The following is a 23,837-nucleotide window of genomic DNA, read 5'->3' as shown; positions in this document are numbered from 1 at the left end:
TGGGGCTACGCATGGGTCAGAGGAGCCCACCCCTCTGGGAGTTAACATCTGCTGGCCTCAGTGGGAGAGGTCAGGGCTAAGGGGAGGGCAAGGTCTCCCACCCGGTGACAGGTGCATCCTGGATGCTGCGGATGTGTCCAGTGATTGGGGGACAAAGGGGAGGAGGCTTCCCTACTACCCAGAGCTCCTGAACAGATAGGAACAGAGGTATGCACTCCAGTGAGACGGCAGCAGGCCCCAAGGGGTACAGCAGGGTCCAAGAGCCTTCTGGCAGGGCAGGTAGGATTGCCCAGGGGTTCAGAGCATGAGTGAGTTCAGCAGACAATATGGGTGGAACCTTCTAGAAGGGTGCACATTAAAGTCACACTGAAACAATTCTGATGTCTGCCCTCCATGTCCTCAGGAGGCAGGCCACAGTCCCGGCTGCATGGCCAGGCCACCCTCAGTCTCTCACCAGCCCTGGCGCCCTCAGCACGGGTCACCAAGATGCCGAGGATACACACAGGCGCTGACCTGAGAGAATTCTTTTTATTACGACCGAACAGGTGAGCCGAACGGGGACACCCAGCCTTCTGCCAACAGCCGCGTCTCCAAACAGGCCACCCGCCCAGGCACCTCGGTCCTAGGCCCAGCTAGTCCAGGGGCCCTCGTGGGCAGTGGGGCAAGAGAGAGGGGAACACAGTCACAGGGTCAGGGCCCCTATGAGGCACCCCTGGCCACCCCCACCCTACCCACTCTGAGCCACCGACAGCCAAGATCCAAGCAAGGCCAGGAGAGGAAGGTCTGAGGGGGAGTGGGGAGGAATCTCTAACATAGCGAGCCCAAGTCCCTCCTGGAAGGAGCCCCAGCTCTCACTGGTGTATTTCTCTCAAAACAGCAGAGCCCCCGGGGAGGGGAAGGCAGGGGCGGGGGCCACACGGAAGACCAAGGAAAGGAAAGCCCCACAAGAGAAGGAAACTCAGACCGGCAGTCCCATAAACGTTTGTTGAGCGAATGAATGAAATCCAAAGGTCCTTCTTGACAAGCGGCACTCATCCATCCAACAGGAAAACCCCGGCAGGGAGCCAGTCTGACGCGCGGCCCGCCAGCGTCTGGGGAGCCCACACTCAGTGCGCCGGGCCGGGTGGGGGGCAGCGGCAACCTCTCAGGCCTCCCGCCGAGCGTGCCCGGTGCGTGTGCGCACACACGCACCACCGTCTCTCTGCACATGTGCGCGCCTGTCCAGCCAGGGGCTCACCTCTCCTTCCCATGGTTCTGTGCCCCTGCGCCCCCACCGCTGGCCCCATCACCCCCGCCCCCGCCGCGGCCCCCGCCGCTGCACAGCACCTCCGTGAGGTCGTCCATGACGGCGGTCTCTTTGGGGTCGAGCAAGTTGAACTCCCTGGCGAAGAGGATGAAGTGGACATAGAGCGTGTTCAAGTGTCCATGTAGCTCAAGGGCCAGGGTCTCCTTGAAGTGGGACCAGTAGATGTGCGCCAGCACGTGGAACAAGTACTTGCAGATCTTCTTCACCAGAGACTCAAAGGAGCTGGGGAATTCTCTGCCTGGGGAGAGAGCCCACAGCGTCAGCCCGCACTCCGCTCCGTCCACCAACCCCTCCGACCCCGGGCACCCACCATCGGGAAGGAGATGATCTGCAGGACTAGCCTGGAGGGTTCCTACCTGCCATGGCCTTCCCACTGAGCAGCCCACTGGCAGGCACCCGAGTGGCCTGTCACCCTTGGCCTGGCCCCGAGAGCTGGGTGCTTGCTGATCTATGCTGGCTGCCTCTGCGTCAAGGGGCCCGTGACCCTGCCACTGGCCACCCAAAGTGTAGACTTGGCCCCGGGGTCCCATGTGCTTCCCTGACACATGCTCTTGGGCCTCTACATGGCCTGGGCCACAGAGAAGGACGGGAACCAAGGTGTACGAGTACCTCCCGCCGGCCAAGTGCCGCCCCCTGTGAGCTCTGTATTGGCCTGGAGCCCCCCCCGCCAGGTCAGGATGCAGGGTGGCTACTGCTTGCTGGCTGTCAGGCCCCCAATGAGATGGACTGCAGCAGCCCCACGGTACAGGGGGCGGAGCGGGGTGGCAGAGGCTCCAGGTCCCAGAGCCTGGGGTTGCTAGGCTGACCCCTGCCAGAGCGCACCTGCCTGGCTTTACAGTCCAGGTCACACAGCTGTCCCTGTCCCACAGGTCTGGCCCCTTCCCATAGGCAGCCACAGCTGCCCAGTAAGGAGGAGTGCAGCAGGGCAGAGACGTACCGTATTTTGTGGGGAACACATCCTCGTCAGTCACCAGCTTCTGCACGGAGCTCATGACAAAATCGACGTACTGGGGAGCAGTGCACTTGACCTTCTTCCCCCGTTCATCGTACCAGTAGTACTGTCTGTGGGGATAGAGAGGCCGGTCACGGTGACTCCGCAGACACCCAGATCCCACTCCTGGCCACCAGGGGTGGAGGTGTGGCAAGTGTCCAGGCTTCCCCTCCCAGAGCCCCCAGGGGCAGACACACTGCTTCCCACCACCTGGAGACCCTCAGCTGCATCTCCCAAGGGGTCTGCCTGCACCGATTCAGAACAACATCCAGGACGGAGCACGCCGTCTGAACACGCATGCACAAAAGTCAAGAGAAGGCATGTTTATTTTCTCTACCACGTGGCTGCAAGCTTTGCCCTTTTAGAGAGACGCGTGTTTTGTATGATTTAAAGAGGCACGGACGGCACCCTTTGCTGCTTCCCCGCCTCTTCCAGGGGCACTGCTGTGACTTGTGTGCTAGGGCGTGACCCTTGGGAACACCCCTGCTCCCCTCACTAGGAGCCACATGCCCTAGTGGGGCAGGGGGCCAGTCTTCAGTGAGAACAGCTGGAGCACCTGCAGGCAGGGACACCGGGATTGCTCAGCGTGCCAGTCTCCCAGCTCATGTGAGCGTGGACTGCCCCTGCCCCAGCACTTCTCCCCCCAGAACAAACACAAGCCCCTGGGGGGCATCCACTTGGCAGCCACCCTGCTCTCCCCACCCTCTGCTCTGTATTCCTGGAGGGCTGCTCTGCTCCTTCAGGCTACCTCACCAAGGGCTGGACCCGGAGCCACGGAGGGTGGGTGGCAGAGGGTGAAGGGGGGGAGAGGGAGGAGGGTGGCCTCAGTCTGCTCAGGGATGTGGTGCAGGTGGGTGTGGGGCTGCACCTGTGAGTGACTGAGTGGCCTAGACCCCGACCCTCTCAGCCCCCTGCCCCAGCCAGATGATGGGCAGGCTTCAGGCACCAGGCTTCACACAGATATCTCCCTCAGTCCAGTACCCCCCACCCCCCCTCACTTAGCTGGCTCTACTTGGCCTCAGAATCAGCTTAGACTAGGTTCCCCCAAACCTCAACACCCCATCTTGCTCAGGGACCCCAGGCTGGCTCAGAGTACCCTGCCCTGATTTCTTGAGTGTATCAAGTACCCCTGGGTGAGAGCCACGAGGGCTAACCCACTCCTACCACCCTATCAGGCCTGTCCTCAGGACAGTGGGGGGTCCCCATTTCCCATGGCCAGACTGACCCTGGCCATGTGACCTCAGGACAGTTCCACATCACTGCCTCTGCTCCAGCAAGCCTACCTCTATCTAGTAGGAACCAGGCGCTCTGCTCTGCCCCAGGGCAGGGTGTGGGGTTGACCGGGAAAGCACAGCCTCCACACTAATGGACAGGCCCTAGGAGGAGGCCAGCCCTTCATGGATAAGGGGACACAACCTGACTGCCACTCGGCACCACACCCGTCCACTTGGAGATGGAAGGTCAGGAGCATGACTGGAGCATCAGGGGGCTTTGCGGAAGGCAGACCTTCCTGCTGCACCTGCTCTCGGGCTGCTGCTGGGCACTGCCACGCACCCGCAAGGAGGCCAGGCTGCACAAGAGCCCGGAGCCAGGTGCCCCACAAGACCCAGGAACGTGAGCAGGCAAGGGAGCTACTCTAGACAAAGCCCTGAGAAGCTTGCCAAACCCCCTGCTTGTCCCCAGGAAGTGAAAGTCCAGCAGGGCACTCCGTCCCCACCACAAGGTGGCTCTGCCTGACCCTCCTCCCACCCGCCCAGACATCAGCACAGGTCAGGTCAGATCACCTGAGGACAGGAAGACAAAGCCCCTCTCTGTGTCACTCTGGAGAGCCCAAGGGGTCCCCGAGCCAGAAGTGGAGCTCGGTCTCTGGGGGCCAGGCGAGGCCCATGTCTGCAGTGAGGTCCAGAGCCAAGGCCCAATGGCCGGTGGGCGTCAGACACCCAGGGCACTGCGTGCAGATGCTGATGCGTCTGGCCACAGGGGCCAGAGGGTCAGAAAACAGAACTGCAACTAGGAACTGGGGCATGTGTCCCCACAACGTGCGGCCCAGAGAGACTAGCTCCTGAGGGACAGTGAGGACTGCCCCAACTGTTAGAAAGACGGGACACTCTGCTTTCAGTGTTCCTCTTGTTTTCATTTTTAAATTATCACACAGTACAGAGGATCCGTTCTGGCATGCAGGCCTACCGTTTCACCCATCCAGATGGCCAGGTACCTCCCACCCCAGCCGCCGGTCAGTCCCCGGCACGCCAGGGATGGCCCCTGGGGAACACCACAGGATGTCCTGAGCCGGGTTCCGGACTCCAGCCACGTCTCAGTGTGCAGCCGCGGCCCCTTCCTCCTCCAGCGTGGAAGGGCCACTGCGCCCAGCTGTTCGCCTGCTGGCAGACACCTGGCTCATTTCCACTTTGGGGCAATTATGACTCGGGCTGTTATAAATGCTCCTGGGCAGGTTTCTGTGAGCACGAGCTCTCACTCGTCTAAGGTGAACACTAGGATCGGCACCGCTGGGCCCTTAAGAGGCCACCAAACCACCGTCGGACTGGCCTGTGCATCGTTCCGCCACCACGTTCTGGCCAGCACAGGGCATGCTGTCCCCATCTGCTGCTCAAGGGGCTCGTCTGCTCTCCTGGATCCTCTCTGGTGACCTGGGTGTCCAGGCCCGGGCCCACTGGTGACCAGCTGCTGTAGACACACCTGAGCTGTGAGGGTTCTTCACATGCACTGGGAGCTGGTCCCCTCCTGGGGATGTGATTAGCCTGTGGTTTGTCTCTTCTCTCTCCTAACAGCGTCCTTCTTCAAGCAGAAGTTGTAGCTGTCGATTACGCCGGATTTACTGAGTCTCTCTCACCAATGCGCGTGCCTTGTGCCACGGCCAAGAGCTCCTCGCCTCGTGCTAGGTCGTCATTTCCTCATCTTCTTCCAAAAGCCTTACAATTTCACAATTTAGGATCCATTTGGAGTTAATTTTGGCATAAAGGTTTTGGTCAAAATGAACTTCTTTCCTCTTTCTTTGCACACAGATGACTGGTTTTTCCACCACCAGGACAGAAGACTATCCTTTCTGCATCTTTGTCAAAAATCAAAGGGCCACCTTTGTGTGGGTCTGTTTCCAGGCCCCCTGCCGCTCCCCTGATCTGTGTGTCTGGTCCACTGCCAGCCCCACGCTGTCCTGACGGCGGCAGCTTTACCGTAACTACGATCGGGCGGCGGGACTCCGCAGCTGCACTGTTCTTTCTTCAAACTGCCGGAGCTGTACCAGGGACTGTGCCCATCCACGCAGAGTCAGCTTGTCTCGAGCTGCAAAAACTCTGCGGGGCTTCTGACCGAGAGGGCAGGGAATGAGCAGACGGACCCGGGAGAGCTCGCGCTCGGCGCCCACAAGGGCAACGCGCCCCCCGCTGGTGCGGGCCTCTCCGCGGCTTCTCTCCCGCCGCTCGCCCTTCGCGGCACAGAGACGCAGGTGCGCTTCCCCGGGGTTTATCACTGAGCAGTTGTCGCCTGGGGGCTGTTGTACATGGTGCGGTGCTCTGAGTTGGAGGCTCCAAACGTACACTGCTCGGGTTTTCTACACACACGACCACGCTGTGCACAGTAACGGGGCACTTGCAGCTCTCCACCGTGGACGCCAGTTATTCCTGGTTTCTTGCGGTACGGCACTGCCCGTCTCAGTCAACTTTGGTATTCTGTTCCTACCAAGGAACTGGTCCGTTTAAACTGTCCAATTTATGTATGTAGGGATTTTTGGTATGTTTCCTTAATATCCTCCTAGTATCTGCTGAGTTTATAGTGACACCGCTTTCATTCCTTATACTGACAGTCTGCACCTTTTCTCTTGGTTCATGCTGCAAAAGGCTTATCAATTTTATTGATCTTTTCAAGAAATCAGTTTCTGGTTTCATTGGTTTTCCTGTTTTCAGAAATCAGTTTCAGGGGCGCCTGGGTGGCACAGCGGTTAAGTGCCTGCCTTCGGCTCAGGGCGTGATCCCGGCGTTATGGGATCGAGCCCCACATCAGGCTCCTCTGCTATGAGCCTGCTTCTTCCTCTCCCACTCCCCCTGCTTGTGTTCCCTCTCTCGCTGGCTGTCTCTATCTCTGTTAAATAAATAAAATCTTTAAAAAAAAAAAAAAGAAATCAATTTCAGTGATTTCTACTCCATTATTTCTTTTGTTCTGCTCAATTTGGGTTTGTTTTTTGTTTTTTTAGTTTCTTAATATGGAAGCTTAGGGTCCTGATTTGAGATCCCTCTCCTACACTAAACACATAGCCTTATAAACTCCCTCAAAGCTCTGATGTGTCCCACAAATTCAGGTACGCTCCGTTTTCATTTGTGCTCAGTTTAACACAGTTCTAATTCCCTCCGAGACTTCCTCTCTGACCCGTGGATTATTTAGAAATGTGCTCATTCCCAAGTGTCTGGATATTTCTGTTATCTTACTGTGACTGATTCTAGTTTAATCCCACGACGGTCAGATGCGGATTCTTGCGAGTTTGTGAAGAGCTGTTTTGTGAGCTGGGATGTGATCTCCTTTGGTGATTATTCATTCCATGTGCACTTGAGAAGAACACGTCCTTCGCTGCCGAGGGTAAAATGCATCCAGCCCAGCTGGCCGACAGGGCCATTCCGTCCTGTATCCTTGCTGACTTGCTGTCCACCAGCTCCGTCTGCCTCCAAGAGAGGAGAGCTGAAGTCTCCCACTCTGAGGTGACTTCTGTTTCTCTCAGTCACGTGCATGTACTTTGTGTAAAAGCTGCTGCTCGGTGCACATCCGAGATCAATGCCTCTTGATCAACTGACTCTTGTAAATATGCACTCTTCTCCATCCCCGTTGTTTACTGTGCTCTGAGGTCTTCGGTGTTTGGGACCCACGGAGCCACTGCAGTTGTCTTCTCATTGCTGTTCTAACCTACAGACCTCACTGCACGTGAACTATTTCGTGAAGGCTGTACAGCTGGCTCGGGTTAGAAATCCACTCCCGCACAGGGGGGGCCCCTTTACCTGTGGTTTCCCCTTCCCTGGTCATTCCTCGTGGTCAGCCGCCGTCCAGAAGCAGACGCTGCTCCTCCGGAAGCGGTGGCGGTGGCTGAGAATGAGCTAACGGCGCGCATGCCGCCCGCATCAGGCCCCTCCCTCCATCGCACCACGTGGGCATTTCGTGGTCACACACTATCACAAGAAGAAAGTGGGTACAGTGCGATAAGAGATCTCGGTGACTTGAGAGAGAGACCACGTTCACATAACTTTTACGACGGCATACTGCTGTAACCCGCTGTGTTACTAGTTCTGACTGCTGATCTCTGCACCTAATTTATCAATGAAGTTTTACCACAGGCACGCGGGCTTTGGCGCGGTCCATAGGTTCAGGTGCCCAGCGGGAGCCCTGGGAGCACAGCTCCCATGGCGGGCGGCCGACTCTGTGATCTCTGCACCTCTGATGTTTACGGAAATTTCTGGTGTGTTTGCCAGAACACAGAGAGCCATGATGACCTCAGGACCCTAGTCTTCTCTATCCAGTTGGTGTGTAAACAGACTTGGAAACAAAAGTGTCAACACTTGATATAAATTTAAGAAGGTTGGCCATTTTCTTTTTTTTTTTTTAAGATTTTATTTATTTATGTGACAGAGAGACAGCCAGCGAGAGAGGGAACACTAGCAGGGGGAGTGGGAGAGGAAGAAGCAGGCTCGTAGCGGAGGAGCCCAATGTGGGACTCGATCCCGGTACGCGGGGATCACGCCCTGAGCCGAAGGCAGACGCTTTAACGACTGAGCCACCCAGGTGCCCAGGTTGGCCATTTTCTTAAATGGTTTTCTCAGGCATTAAAATGACACAGAAAAGGGCTAATCATTTTTTACCGTCTTTTGTTTACCGTTTGTCCCCTCTGCTTCCCATCCCTTGTATCTCCTCTCTCCCGCCTTCTTCTGGGTTATGATTTAGTCTCCTTTCAGTTCGCTATCACGACCTGGACTACGTCGTTTACACAACCTTTCAGAGGTGGTGCTCACAGGGGTATAAAACACATACTCTGCCTGCTTTCCACGCTGTACTTGGCACCAACTTCCCAGCACTCCAGCGGGAGCGCCGAGAGCCCCGCCCACTGACGTCTCCTCTGCTGTGGCGCGCCAGACGAGCATGGCTCAAAGCGCTCGACAGGGACAGTGCCCAGTTCCATCCCTGTTGCTCGTCCTACAAGGACGGTCCTGTGCCCCTCGCTCTGGGACTCCCTGCAGGAGCAGGTCCACCAGCCATGGATGCTCTTAATCTTCCTCCATCCGAGAAAGGTCCGTATTTCACCTAAACCCCCGCAGCACATGTTTGCTGGAAGGAGGACTATAGGGTGACTGCTCTTTCCTTCCGGCACTTTAACAACGTGGCAGAGCTTCCTTGTGGCCCGAGGCTTCTGACGAGCACCGCGGTCACTTGCCTGCGTCCTCGAGGGCTGGCTCTGCTCCGGGAAGCCCTTCTCTCCACGCAGTTTTGTTATGGACTCATCAGTTTGTCCTACTTGGAGTTCATTCAGCTGCCTGAATTTGTAGGTTTGCGTCTGCCAGGTCTGGAAAGCTTCCAGCCATTATTTCTTCAAATACATTATCCATGTGACCCTTTCTCATCACCTTCTGGGACTCCCACACGACCCTCTGGCTTCCGTGTCTAAGCCCCAGCAAGGCAGAGACAGGCCTCAGCCCCACTCCAGGCCCCAGGCAGACATGTTGGTCCTAGGGCAGCATGCAGCTCTGGGACCTCTGGCAAACCCACCTTTTTCTCTTCAGCTAATCTGACATGAAACAACTACTAGGAAGGCAAGATAGCACACCAGGGCCCATATGTGTGAAAGACCCCAGCTGCAGTCGAGAAGAATGAGAAGTGGACTTCCCAGTCTCACGCCAAGCTCTACGCACTTTCAAGGAGTCTCTTCTCAAACACAGTGATACTGAAGGATAATGGGAGCAGAGGAGACCAGCTTCCCCACCCGCCTGCCCTACGGGCCACCTCTGACGCCACTAGGTCGGGCACAGCCAGGAGCCGTCCTCCTGAGCGTGCCACACACACGACAGCTCTACAACACTGTCCTCGCCCGCCTTCAATATTTACCGCTGGGTGGTCTGTCCTACCAAGGGCACTTCTCTCCCACATCAGTATCCTCCTCCAAGCTCACCTGCCCCACCCTCCCCTGGGGCATCCCTGACTGTGGCCAATGGGGACACATGTAATGCCTGGGCTCCCAATGGCCCTTTCTGGGTGACAGAGTGGAGAGCCAACTACTGTCTACATTTGCTCCTACAGGACCCAGCCCTGAGCTGTGATCTGCTGGGGCCACAAGAGCAGGGCCTGGCAGGGCTGAGAGCCAGGCCTATGCAGAGGCTCAGGGGGCTCTCAGCAATAGGACCGCTCCGCTTGCCTGCGTTTGAGCTGGGTCTGTGCCCAGGAGCCTGGCCAGCAGCATCTGTGGGCAGGATGAACTCAGGACAGTACACAAAATGTGTGTTCGCCAGCAGGGGCTAGAGGCTCACGCGTACTTGCATCAGGCCCTGACCTGCAGCGTTGACAATAAAAAGGAGGTGTGAGAAAGGAGCTTCCGTGCTGCCTCCTCAGTCACAAGAGCCCCAGGCTGAGCCCCGGCACATCTGGCTTCCTGTCTGTAGCCACCTTCCCTCCCTTCTGGTATCAAATGCCAGCGGCAAGCCTGGGCTGTGCTGTGGCTCTCCTACCCACACCCAATGAGGAGCTGCTGCAAATCCAGTGGGGTGCCTCCAAGCCCCTTCGGGGTACCCACCTACCAAGAACACGAATGTGGACAAGCTTCCAGAAGAGAATGAACAGCACCCAGGCCCACTGAAAACAGAGAAGGCATCCCAGCCCCACAAAACCAGCCAACAAAGAAGGCAGCGAGTGCCCTCCTCCACCCGGTCCCTTGCTGTCCCCTTCCTCACTCCCTCCACACAGAGCAGGAGCTCTCAGGAAAAGCCCTCCTTCATCTGGACAACTAAGTGAGGCAGAGAAGCACCTGAAGCTTCCTAATGCTCTGCTGTCTTAAGAAACCAACCCCCAGCGCCAAGGAGCTCGGCCACCAGCCTCTGGCCAGCTTCCGGCACCCTGTGCCCCAGCAGGACCCACACCACCGAGCGCCTCCCCAGGCTGGGCTCTGCCTCCCGTGTGCCTGCCCCACAGGGACAGGAGGTGCAGACCCAGCCAGGACCCTGCTGAGGAGACCCTGTAGGGGTGCCGTGAGAGGGTGCAAGGGCTGGGCTGCAGCCAGGCAGAGACTCACGTGTTGCACACGGCCATCGTCTGGCAGGCCTCTCCTGTGCAGAACTCGGAGATGGTGCTGTACTGCAGGTTGACGTGGTGGAAAAATGTGGTGGCTGTGAGAGAAAAGAAGGACCAGGCATGAAAACCACCACTGCAGAATTGTTCCACGTCCCCAGTGCCCTGCAGGCCCAGGAGGCGCAGCACTTCTTCCCTTGGACCCTGGGGCAGCCAGCACGCACCACAGACCAGAGACACATGTCCCAGTGCAGAGCTCTGGCCCTGGAAGCTGGCCACCAGCCACTGTCATGTGGGCTGGGTATGTATTTGGATGGCGCCAAGCTGGGCAGAGAGCCAGTGACCATCTAGACAGAGGCCCCTCCACAAGGGGTAGGGCAGGCAGACATGCTGTGAGCCTTGAGCCCGAGGCCTGCCCAGTGGGTAGAGGGGAGATCCACCCTCTCCTCCCACAGGCCATGGCCATGACCTCAGCACTGTCAGCCTCGCAGCCACACGCCCGTTCCACAGATACTCCCCAGCACTGGCAGCTAACCCCTGGTCCGGCCAGGACATGCACGGGGTCCTGGTGTTGTGGGGAACCTGAGTGCACTGCAGGGCCGGGTCACCAGCTCTGGGGAGTCTGTGCTACCCTTCCCCACCCCGTGCCCCACGCACTGTTGCTGGCCAGCCACTCGTTGAGGTCGATCTCCCGGGGCAGCACCACTAGCTCCTTGAAGCCGACGTCAGTGATTCTGGACTTGGTGTACTCTGGCTCCAAGTACATCTTCTTCTCCTCTGCAGCAGGCTTCTTTCCGTTGGGCTTTGCTTTAGACTTCCTGCCAGAGAGAAGGAAGCAGAGGGTCACTGCATGACAAACGCAGGCATGGAGGCCACGAGCTAGGTCCCAGGACATGAGTGGTCCTGTCCCCGCCAGTGGGATACCTAGGGGGCTCTTCCTGAGACACCCCAAGGAGATTCTGCTCCCAGTTGGCACCAGGAATGAAGAAAGCTGCCTTTGTCCTCCCCTGACATTGTCAGGGGCCCACGGCCTGACCAATCAAGCCCCCCTGCCACCACAAGGGGAAAGTGGGACGCAGAGGCACATGCCAAAGGCCTGATGACAGGCAGGCAGCTCTGGGGCCACTGAAAGGGTGGGGTGGTGGCCACACTAGTCAGGCCCCACCCCTCATGCATGATGCTGCAGCCACCTTGGCCCACAGGGCTGCCGGGTGGGACACAGGGATGAGCTTCCCTGGCCCAGGCCCCCCACCCTTCCGCGCAGCCGATCCAGCCGCCCGTCCTTACAGACCCCTCACTGCGTGCCAACACGGCTGGGGCTCCCCTGCACAACCCTGGCCTGCTTACCCAGGCTCCGTCCCAAGCACACAGTGCAGTTTCCGGGCAGGGGCAGAGAGGCAAGCATGAACCAGGCATTACAGAGACCTGCTCAAATGACCACTTCGCACCAAAAGGTTTTCTGCTTACAAAAGTACTTATTTTCCATAAAAATATACTGTCATACAGAAACAGAACGAGCCTGTTACAGCTATTTTTACAGAACTAAATATGTATTTGTGAAATGTCTGTGTTCATTCAAATCCAGTATCAGTATCAGTACTTAAGCTCCATAAAAACCAAAGTTCTTGGTGCTGAAGGGGCCCCCTCCTTGGAGGGGGAGCCATGGGCCCCAAACCAGCCCCCTGCCAGCTGCCCAAAGGCCAGAGCCAGGGCCATGGTTTGTGCAACCTAGGTACACAAATGAGATGGAACATCCCTTAAGAGGGAAAAGTGACCAACACAGTGGCCCAGAGCCCACAGCTAAGAACACGGCCCAGGCTGGTCAGTCACCGAACATCACACTGGAACCCACACGGGGCACACGGGCCTCAGGCAGAGGACCCCGTGGACGGCCGCGTGCAGACATGGCCTCCCCAGCAGCAGCCGCCCAACGTGGAGGTGCAGGGGGCCTCTCGCCATCTGGGGAGCAGCTCAGAGCAGTGCCGCAGCCCTCCTGCACGCAGGGACTCCCCGACCTTTTAAGTTTAGAACTGGGCTCCTGGGAGAAAGTTTGAGAAACTGAAGGAAAATGCCTAATAGCACGAATGAGTCTCTTGGTTCTTAGCTGGACCATTAAGTTCTTTCATGGTACACCCGTGACTTGTAGAAACAAACTTCAAATCAATACTATCAGGACGTCTTACTGACCAGAAAAGGCCGCCTTTGGCTATAAACTCTCAAGGAGGGGTCATCCACCCCAGGAGCAGAAGCTCAGGGGAAGTGTGTACATCTGCCCCGGGGACAGGATAAGACAGCTGGAGGCCTTGGATTTCCAGGAGACACATCCCTCAGAGCCCACCTCCTCACCCCCCCCCCGTCCCCACCCTGCTCTACAGAGCTGAGGGCAGGAGTGGGCATGCCCCTGCCATGACAAACCCGCAGGCACTACTGTTGGGATGACCATGGGCCCACTGCACCAAAGGCCACCCTCCTCCACCTGGCCCCCTGCACACCTGGGAGGGCCGTGGGTCGGGGTGCCGGCTGGGCTGGAGGGCTGGGGGCAGGCAGGCTGAGGACCTGGACCCGGGGGGCCAGCATACTTGCCCAGGCCCCGCCTGCTCACACCCTCAAGGTCCGCAGCGTCTACGGAAGGAGAAGCCGACCAGCTCACTCCCGGCCTCAGTCTCTGGCCCAGCTGCCCAGATGGGAATGCCCCACAGGTCTTGGCTGGGGCATGGCCTAGTGGAGGCTGAGCCAGACACGGCCATTCGAAGGACTCAGGGCACCCAGCTCCCTGTGCGCCCCTCCCCGCCAGCCCTGCTCCAGTAGGGGCAAAAGGTCTCTGCAGCTCCCTGACCCTGTCCTTTTCTTCTTCTGTTTTGAAAAGTTGCTAGTGGTTTATTTAAGAGAAACAGGAAGGAAAAATGCTCCCCGAATGCCAGGGAAATGTTTTCCCTCAGCTTCTCAGCAAATCTTCTCCTTAAAAGGCGACGTGTTCTCAGCCTCCTGGTGCACCACCGGGAGTGGCCAATGCCACGCAGGGCCACAGTGTCCTGCAGACAGGGCGGAACATACCCCCGCTGACCTGGAGCTCCCACTGCTGCCTGGATGGCTGGAGCAAGGTCGTGGAAGTCTCTCTCTCTCTCTCTCTCTCTCTCTCTCTCTCTCTCTCTCGATCTCTGTTACATACACACCTGCAGTGAGCACTTCAGGGGACCCCTCGGCCGAGGGGGGTGCTGTTCACTGGGGACAAGTGTGGACACACGCTTCTCAGGGCCCTGTGGTTCCTTGGCCCAAGACAGTGAGGCTCCCACCCTTCCCCAGAGCATGCAGAGGAAGACCTGGCCCTGGGAGGGCTCAGGGAGCCCAGGGGCTCTGCTGATGCCCTCAGACACTCCACCAGGAAATGGGTGGGCCGGCCGTTTCGCTCCCTGCCCCCTGCCCCCTGCCCTTCTCCTGACCCTGGTCTCTGCTACTGAGTCACACCCGCCCTGTCAGAAAGCCTTAAGTTGCCTGGAAGATGTCCTATGCCTACAGCTCCAGGCACGGGACCCACCTTCAGCCTGTGCCGGTTCTGCTCTGCTCACCCCCCGCCAAGTGTCCGTCTGCTGGGCTGGGTTCTCCACTCTGCGTCCAGGCCCAATGTGACCCCCACCCCTTACCTCTGCTCTAGATGCACACCTGCCTGCGCCTCACCCTTACTCACCTGACCAGAAGCACCCCCGAGCTGTCCGCACATGCTGGGCCTCGGCTTCCGGGTCCAGAGGGGCCCATGATCACATGTGCAGGGATGGAGCCCGTGGGGGCCTGGACTGTGAAGCCAGTTGCCTGACCATATCCTTGCCCTGCTGTCCAGGAGTCATGTCACCAAGTGACGTGAGGAGCACGCGTCAGAACCAGCTGTTCACGGAGCAGCTATGGGCACAGCAGCGGCAGGAACTGGCACGGCACAAGACGCCACCGGGGTCACACACAGGCCCACTTGGGGACGCTGCCTTAGGAAGGGTGTGGCACCCTCGTGCTGGCGAGTCCATTTCCAGGGACACTGGGAGCCCCTTTGGGCCGACGCTCCAAGGGCCAGGCAGGCAACCCTGGGAGGACGTGGGCTGTGATGTGTGTGGTCAGAAGGCCTCAGCCTCCTCACCCTTCTCCCCTGCTGCTGTCTGCACCTGTTTTCCTGCAACAAACAGGCCAAACAGGCAGCTGCGCACCAGGCCCGCCAAGCTCGACTTCTCCAAGCTGGTTCCCCCGAGTTCCCCTGTTCCCATCATCCAGGGTGGGTCTCCGACCCCTGGACCTCTGTGCAATTTGGGACAACCCCTCTGCCAGGCCAGCCGACCCAGACTCCTCTGGAGCCTGGTCACAGGGTCCTCTTTCCTTCAGTCCCACAGGCAGGCAGCGATGATGGGCACTGACCCAAAGGCAGCAGGACAAGGTACAAGCCAGGGCCCCCGTGCGGAAGTGGTCCTGCAAGCCCAGCCACACGGGTCCCTCCCACCCCAGGTTCTGTCCTGGCCACTACCAAACTGCTCAGCCCCTCTGGGTGCCAGAAGTGGCCCTGGCCCAGCCCTGTTCCTCTGCCACCGGCAGCAACAGACCCAAGATTTCAGAGGACACCCTGCGGCTTCAAGATGGAACAGGCTGTATGACGCCTGTCCCTGTGGCCTACACGGGTGGAGCACACAAGACCCTGCGGCCCCCATCCCACAGGCACTGAGCTCTGGAGCAGAGGCTCCATCTAGCCAAGGCCCAGAGGGCTGCCTGGGAGCCACGCGGCTGGGCTCCTCCTCTCTGGATCTCCTCCCATACTGCCTGCCGGGACCCCCACAGTGGCAGCGGAAGGTGCAGTCCTGGCATGGAGCTGCACTGAAGGGACCAGACAGTGGACACGAGGCTGTGGCCTGCCACAGGCACATGCAGAAAACCCCCAACAGAACTCCACACACTGCTCCTGGTCTAAAGGGTGGGCTCCAAGGCTGGGAAACCATTTGGGAAGGGCCCAGGCTCCACTGAGAACATCTTCCTATTGTCCCCTCACCCCTCACCCTCCCTGCTCCTGACACCTTTACCACCTCCGCAGGAGTCCCCATGCCCCACACATGCTTGGCCTGATACGCTCTCTGTCCAAGGTCACACCCCAGTCCCACCGAGAAGGCCCCTCAGGCTGCTCAGTGTAAGCCGGCACCGACATGCAACCGCCCATCCACACTGAGCAAGGTGACACAAGGGTGCAGGAGTGATGCCTGCCCAGCAGTCAGCCACAGGAGAGGAGTCTCCCCCAGGGACGCACACATGCTGTGGGGATGCACCCACCCAGAGTGCCCCGTGCTGACGCGATGTGCAGCGAGCTCAACACCAAGAGCAGGCCCCCACAGGCAGACGTCGGGCTGGCACGGCCCCACCCTCAAGAAGCAATCCGTAACTGTCAGGTTTGGAACTCAGGATGCCTCCTCAAGGCCTCAGCCATGCTGGGGCAAGGGGCCGGTGGTCCCCAGGCACAGAGCAGGAGGGGGGCGCACTGAGCCAGGAGGAGAGACAGGCAGGACGGAAGGAGAACCCCCTCTTTCCTCAGAGTCCTGCTCAGCCTTCTGTCCCCCAATCTGGCCCATGCAGTGCTCACCGGATGCTGGCATCCCAGAACAGCTAAGGTCCTGGCCGGGAAGGAGGCAGGGCAGGGGAAGGAGGCAGGGCAGATGTAGGAGGGTTAGTGTGGAGACGCTGACCCTGGAGGACGTGGGCAGTGACAGAGGCAGCCCCGTCTGGAGGCAGACTCATGGGATGGAGATCAAAGATCTGGGGGGGGGGGGGAGCAGGGTTACGAGGAACCCGTGGATGCATGAACAGTGGACCCATGGTGCACAGAGGCTCCATAGAAAGTGCTCCACGGAAAGAGAGCCTGTGCTGGTGGTGGGCTGGGAAAGCAGGGACCCGCGGAGAGGGTGTCTGAGGACTGAGAAAGCACGAGCAGGGTGCCTGCCCTCTGCTCCCCACACCAGGCTAAGGCAGGAGGGAGCTCGCGGGCCCAGGCTTGATGAGAGCAGCTGTCTGGGGTGGCACGCTGGGTGCAGCAAGAGCACCTCTGGGTCGTGTGCACAGGACCCACCTACTCCCCAGGGGGCAGCAGGGCCCAAAGTCCAGGCTCCTCTGGACCTCCTTCCTAGGACAGTGATGAGGGCACAGGCTCCGCAGGGACATCACTGTCACCCTGTCACCCAGTCAGGGCACACTCGGGCCCACCACCAGGGCCAGGGATCTCCCTCGACGCTAGGCTGAGTGAAAACACCAGGGCCTGGCACCACTCCCAACCCCCAAGTTTCTGACGCAGCGGGCCGAGCGGGCCTGAAAACTACTTCTGACATGTGGAGGCGCCTGCCTGCATCGCGTTCTTGCCACTCCTGGCGCCCCGGTGTCACTGTACTCCCTCCTGTTGCAGAACCTTGCAAACCAAAAGCTGGGGAGAACCCCATGGGACCCCGGCCAGCCAGACGCTGTGGGGAGGGATGCGCGGGTCATTTCTCTTCTTGGTTTAACTGCCTGGCGGTCAGCACCTCCCAAACAATGCATGCTTTCACAAGCCTTTGTGTCCCCTACAAAATGAGACCCGCCGAGACGGAAAAAGCCAAGGCAGACTGAGAAAGGTATGCAGACTACTGCAGACCCAACGTCCACACGTGTCAGGTCCTGCTGCGAGCCGTCTGACCCACAACTGGAGCCACGACATGGCCACTTTGCTCAGAGTTTGAATTTTACTTTCACTTCTCCATCGGTGAAGTAAGTGCTCTTCCTCCGATGCCGGGCTGAAAGGTCACCTCCACCATGAAGTCCTCTCAGATGCCCCCAGTAAGAAGGGCCTGGGCCTCTAGTCTCCCACAGTGGCACGCCGGTGCTTGGCCGGGTCGGCCTGGCCCCTGTCTCCTGCAGAGCCCGCTTCAGCATTCGGCCCTCTCCCACCACGCACAGGCGCACAGGTGTGCACACGTGCACAAGTATGCCTGCACCCATAGTACACGCACCCACGTAGGCACCCACGGTTCCCTGCACATTGCCAGTGACAGTCACCGTTACTGATTTGAACCAAAGACCTGGTGGAGAGCACCCACACCTTGCCCACAGTTCCAAATCTCGTACTCTAACATTACGAAAGGACAGCTTTGGCTAGCTAACAGGTGGAATCTCTGATTTCTGCTTAGAATTCACTGTGAGTCCTCCCCGTGTGGCAGCAGGTGACCTGCTGCGGGGAAGGATCCCGTGGGCGAGAAAGGCGGAAACCAGAGGTGCCCACAGACGGTCGGAGGCACAGACACACACAGGCTCTAGGACACCTCAGTCACTCCATGCCGACCACCAGCTGGGCTCGGCTTCCCCTCAGACGGTCACCAAGAAGCCTGCTTAGTTTGGTTATAATTAAAGACAGAATTGAAAAAGCAAGAGACATTCACTTTCAATTTTAAAAATGATGACCCGCTGAAGTCTCAGGCAAATGTGTGAAGTTCGTACAGAAGGAAGCCGGGTCTGCGTCTCTACCGTGATCCACTCTGGGCGCGGGCTCTGGCCGGGCTCCTGGCCCCTGCAAGCATGGGCGCCCGGCAGCCCCTCGGAGCCCCACAGCACAGAACAGGCCTGCCCATCTCTGAGGGTCAGGTCAGCCCGCTGCTGCCCCGCCCCCACATCCCCTCACCAGCAGGCCACTCACTCTACCAGCGCCTGAGGCAGCTTCTACTCAGGCAGAACCGGCACTGGAGTGAGTTTCTCTACATCCCTCTGCAGGTCAGAAAAAGAAATTTAAAAAGCTGTCAGAAATGGCTTTTCTGGCAGCCCCCAGCCCCTAGAGTGGACAGCTGTGGCCCATGTCAGGTCTCTGGATAAGGCTACTCATGGACAGGTTCCGGCCATCCCGCCCAGGGACAACGGGACAGACACCCTGCCGGTCTGGTAGGCTTAGAAGACGGCAAGGCAGGACTGCCGTGGTCACAAACAAGGTTAACCACAAAGAGAGAGACGGGTCACTGGTGGGCCCCGTTCTCATCCAGGTCCTCCAGGGCCGCACTCCTCAAGGAGCACAAGGGCCTTCCCTCCCACAAGCAACAGGAAGTACAGGCATTTAGGGTCGAAAACCTGGCTCCAAAGTTCCTGGCCAAATCCAACTGCCCCCAGCCCCCAAAGAGACTGCACACCACCAGGACCTTAGGTGGGAGGAGAGCAACGACAGCCACTCCTCCCCAGGCCGACCCCTGGGGTAGGGACTAGGGACAGACAACCCCCACTGCTCCCTGCCCCGTTCACCTGAGCACTTTGCCGACTGCCTGAAGCACCATTTTGCAGCTGAGTCCAGTTTTGGGGGGCTGGCTGAGCAGGGCTCGGTCTGTGGGGTGACTGCTGTGATCTCCAAGCATGGTGGGGCAGTGCAGAGATGGGGAGGGAAAGTGGGAGCCACGGCACTGGACAGCCGCTCCCTCCTTCCTCTCCTCCCTCCCTCCCTCCTTCCCTCCAGGAGACCAGCCAATGAGGACACGAAGGGGAAGAAAGAAGGGCTCTGGCCTGGCAGAGACAAACAGCTGCTCCTTTTACAGGCGAAGGCTGGCCAAGTCTGGTTAAATGAGGGAGTGTCTCAATCGCCTTTTCAAAGTGGCGCCTTGCAGGCGCTGTGTGGGGTTTAGGCCACTGCCGAGGAGATGGGCACAACCCCTGGAAGGACCCATCAGCGAGGCCCCAGGGTGGTACCACAGGGCCCTTCTGACAGAGCAGGCAGCAGCTCTGGCCCAGGAGCTCATGGGGCGACACACACCCTTGCCAGACCCCAGCCTAGGTGAGACAAGAAACCGGCAGGGGGCAGGAGTGGAGGCTAGCTGGGCTGCAGACAGACAGGCTGGCCACGCACCTGCAGAGCATGGACACGGGCTTGCGGCACACCTACACTCATACGGCCTTGGAAAGATAAGGCCAGCTGGCTCCCAGGGCGTCCAGAGCAGGCACGGAGCTGGCACTGGGCAAAGGCTGCTCCTGGAGGGCAGATCCGAATACCCAGAACACCTTCGTGTAGGGCAGCGAGGAGCTGAGCGCCCGCGGCCTTCTTCGCAGCTGGTCCAGACACAGGAGGCACGGGGTACTAAAACATCGAACGTCTGAAAGAGGACAGTGCTCTGCTCAGCCCTGCTTTCAGTTCTGCCCACAGTGACGGTGACAGCCCGTCCCCACGCTCCCTGAGAAGCCCCACCCAGCACAGAGCACAGCCATAGGTCTGCTAGGCCCCTGCACCCATATGCCCAGGCCCAGCTCTGCTCTCCACCCCCAAAAGGCCACATCCCACAAAGGTCCCTGCCGACCTTGTCATCAGGCCAAGTTCAACACCCAACTCTGCAGGGGCCACCGCAAAGCCACCAAAAGGACAGATCAATGTGCAACAGTGAAAGGCAGCCCCTGCCCACCACAGCTGAGGACACCAGCAAGAGAGCTCCAGCCACCTGGGAGGCAGGACAAAAAAGGCCTCTTCTTTCCTGGCAGCACAGTGTCTCTGGGGCCACCCTGGGGAGTCCACACAACCTCAGGCACCCCACTCATGCTGCCTGCCCAGGGTAGAGCTGCTAACCGGTTGGCCACGCAGCCCCTGGCAGGTGAGACACGGAGTCCCCAGGAGGGAGGACCAGCCTGCAGGGCCGCGGCGGAGCACTAGAAGTTTGCTCCGGGCTCACCTTGTCCCACTTTCAGCCATTTCTCCAGGAAACCCTGGTCCCTTCTATTGGTGAAGGTGAAAACCTGACACCCGGCTGGGGGGTGGTACTCTCCTAGGTCCTGTCGGCCAAGAGCAGGGAGACGCGTGTGTGCTCACCTACACACCTAAATCCCCGTCTCTGCGCGCATCTGCGTCACGCTGCACATGCGTTCATCCCAATGCCCCGATGGATCACTCCAGCCTCCTCCCCGGCTTGTCTATAACCACCCCCTCCAACAGGAGACACCTCTGAGGAGCCACAAGGGTCTGAATCACTTAGTCAAAACCACGGCAGAGGGAGCTCCACACTGTAAAGGCAGCAAAGGGAAGGGCCCAGCACCCTTGTTAACGGTGCAGGAGAGCACAAGCTGTGCTTAAAAGCACATGGGAAAAGCTCCGTGGCTAAGTCCAACAAAACAGAAGAGAGCAAAACAGAATAAACCCGCCACTGACAACCAAAACACCCCAGAAAGACACACGCGCAAGACAGATGAAAACTGTAACCCAACAAATTAGGCAATCTCAGAAATAAAGTGACTTAAAGATTTGAAGAGAGAGACAAAAGAACTCAAAAGAGGAACCAGATATGAGAGCCCCCGAAACGCAGGCTAAACCAGAAGGAACACAAAGCCAACCTGCAGGAAACACAGGGTGGAAAGGAGGAATTCTTCAGATAAAAAAGGAACGAAGAGACATTCGCTTGCATGATGGCAGGGTGACAGGTCCCGGGCTGACCTCCACCACCAGCATCTACAAACTGGGTGAAATACACAAAGCGATGGGTTTCGGATGCCAGACAACACTGGTGGTTCAGGACGGTGCCCGAGAGCAGGGAACCCAAGGGTGAGCAGCTGGAGGCCGGGGTGAGGGAAGGCGAAGCCCATGCAGGCCCCACGGTCTCGGACGGAGGTAAGGATCAAAGCTGGGGTGGCTGTAATGTGCAGCGTCGCGTACCAGACGAGCTGTGCTGCCCAGAGAAGGACTCCTGAAAGAAGGTGAGGCTCTGGCCAAGCACTCGGATGAGGGCATGCAGGGCCCTCCGAGGGCCTGGCAAAGAGCAGCTATGGGGAGCCGTAAGCTTGAGGGGTGCTCTGGAGTCTGCAAGGGCAGAAGAGAGGCATCGCCACTCCCAGAGTAGAGATGGAGGGCACTCCACTGAGGCTCCACAGGGCCCCCACGGAAAGCCACGCCAGGAGCAGGGCTAGAGCAGCCCCAGGGGAAGGTTTCTCTAGTCCTGCCCTCATCAAGTTTCACCAAGCCTCAGAGGCTCCTGCTGACCCAAGAGCAGACGAATTGTATACTGGGATAACACAGCACTCCTTACGGAAAGACAACGGAGCCCAGAGCTTTAACAACACTTGGCACCACAATGTCTAACACACTCACACACCACCTCTTCTTTATCCCTTCATCGGTGGATACAGACTTGGACTGTTTCCATAGTTTGGCTATTGTGGACATTGCTGCTATGAACACTGGGGTGCAGGGACCCCTTCGGATCACTATATATGTATCTTTGGGGTAAACACCCAGGAGTGCAATCACTGGGTCGTAGGGTAGCTCTATTTTCAACTTTCTGAGGACCCTCCATACTGTTCCACAGTGGCCGCCCCAGCTTGCGTTCCCACACAGTGTAAGAGGAAGGTGCCCCTTTCTCCACATCCTCGCCAACACCTGTCGTTTCCTGCGTTGTTCGTTTTAGCCATTCTGACCGGAGTGAGGTGGTGTCTCCCTGTGGTTTTGATTTGCATTTCCCTGCTGCTTGGTGATGTTGACCACCTTTTCCTGTCTGTTGCCCATCTGCATGTCTTACTGCAAAAGTGTCTACTCAGGTCTTCTGCCTGTTTCTTAACTGGATTATTTGTTTTTTCAGTGTGAGTTTGGTAAGTTCTTTATAGATTTTTAGATACTAACCCTTTATCAGGTATGTCATTTGCGAATATCTTCTCCCATTCCGTACGCCGCCTTTTAGTTTTGTTGACTGTTTCCTTCACTGTCCAGAAGCTTCTTGTCTTGAAGTCCCAACAGTCCTTTTTTGGTTTGTCTTGTCCTTGCCTCCGGTGACATGTCTAGTGAGAAGCTGCTAGCGACAAGGTCAGAGGGTGCTGCCTGTGTTCTCCTCTAGGATTTTGATGGTTTCCTGTTCCACATTTAGATCTTTCACCCATTTTGAATTTATTTAAAAGAACAACATTTCTAAACAATCTTCTTTTTTATTGTGGCAAAATACATATAAATGTACCGTCTTCACCATCTCTAAGAGCACAGCTCAGGGGCATCAAGCACATTCCCAATGTTGTGCAGCCATCCTTATCAACCGTTTCCAGAACCTTTCATCTTCCTAAACAGAAACTTTGTCCTCATGAAACACCGACCCCCATCCCTTCCCCAGCCCCAGCGCCCACCGTCCACTCTCTGTCCCTGTGAATCTGGAGACCCCTAGGGACCTCATGTGGGTGAATCCTACAGGATTTGTCCCTTCACGTCTGGCCTACTTCACTCAGCATCACGTCCCCCAGGTCCATCCACGCGGTGGCCGGTGTCAGCATGTCTCTCCGTGTTGAGGCCGAGTGACAGTCCGGTGTGTGGATGGACCACATTTATCCGCGTGTCCGTCGGTGGACACTCGGGCTATCTCCATGTGTCAGCTGCTGTGAACGTGCATGTGCAAGCGTCCACTCGAGTCCCTGTCCGTGTACTCTGGGTAAACACCTAGAAGAGAAACAGCTGGATCACACGGTCACTCCGTTCTCAGTTTTTGGAAGAACTGCCACACCGTGCCCCACGGCTGCCACACCGGCTTCCATTGCCACCGACAGTGTAGGAGGGTCCCCCTGCGTGTCCTCCCACACAGGGGGCTTCTGCTTTCTGTGCTCCTCTTGTGGGTATGGTTGGCGTGGAATGGGCACAGGGGGTTGGTATGGCTGAGAACAGGCTTTGTGGTATGGAGATGCAGATGAAGCGGAGGTCCCGAATCTGGATTTGAAGTACCCAGAAGGACTCACAGGTCCTCTACACTCACACCTTTTCTACCTCTGTCCACTGCAAAGGCCAAGAAAACATAACCAGCTCAGAAGCGGAGAGCACTCCTGATGTCCAAACTGTGGCCTCTACACGTCACTGCCCCTGAGGTAGCCAGGCAGGTTCCAGAATATGGATTCCAGATGTGTACCTTGCTGTCTGCGGAAAGGACTGCAGCTCTGTCTGAGGCCAGGAGGGTCACTGTCACCATGACTCAGAATTAGCCTGAAGACATTCCCTAGTCAAGAGTGAGGCAATTTAAGGGTATATGGAAGGACAACAACCCAGTGGCTTGAAACACAGAGGTGTTTAAACCTTTGTCTAATGATACTTTTCACAAAAACAGTTCATTGTTTACCTTTGGAGGATGGCAAAGAACCAAATCCGTATTTTGAAGGACAGTCAGTGAAAGGACAGAGTAAGCACTTGTCCTGCTCCTTGAGGGGCCAGGTTAGTTGAAGAGGAGAAGGTTTTCTTTACGCAAGTATTCCATCCGACCAACAGAGAAGGGAGGCTGTGATGCGGCCATTGTAATGCCTCACAAAGGAGTGATTCTGGGCAGTGGT

At 57.9% G+C, this 23,837-nt stretch overlaps 1 protein-coding gene across 6 annotated transcripts in view; it reads right to left on the bottom strand.

Moving 5' to 3' along the window:
* Positions 1 to 514: 514 nt before the first annotated feature.
* MOB2 (MOB kinase activator 2) overlaps positions 515 to 23,837 on the bottom strand; it is a 71,535-nt gene continuing 48,212 nt past the window's right edge. For 3 of the 6 annotated variants that reach the window (XM_045770641.2, XM_045770644.2, XM_087855143.1), the window contains exons 2-5: positions 11,220 to 11,380; positions 10,567 to 10,660; positions 2,244 to 2,368; positions 515 to 1,544 (exon numbers count right to left, since the gene is read on the bottom strand). In XM_045770641.2, the coding sequence (XP_045626597.1) occupies positions 1,234 to 1,544; positions 2,244 to 2,368; positions 10,567 to 10,660; positions 11,220 to 11,380 (691 nt within the window). In that variant the 3' untranslated portion in view covers positions 515 to 1,233. Of the gene's footprint in view, positions 1,545 to 2,243; positions 2,369 to 10,566; positions 10,661 to 11,219; positions 11,381 to 14,247; positions 14,331 to 18,824; positions 18,989 to 19,419; positions 19,664 to 23,837 lie in introns of those variants that run through there. The other 3 variants (XM_045770642.2, XM_045770640.2, XM_087855142.1) reach the window with 3 other exon arrangements.

The sequence above is a fragment of the Ursus americanus genome, chromosome 24 (assembly GCF_024610735.1).
Source record: "Ursus americanus isolate L20-20 chromosome 24, mUrsAme1.1.p, whole genome shotgun sequence".
Classification (NCBI taxonomy): Eukaryota; Metazoa; Chordata; class Mammalia; order Carnivora; family Ursidae; genus Ursus; species Ursus americanus.
The sequence above is the reverse complement of the archived record's forward strand: the minus strand, read 5'-3'. Positions and strand labels throughout refer to the sequence as shown.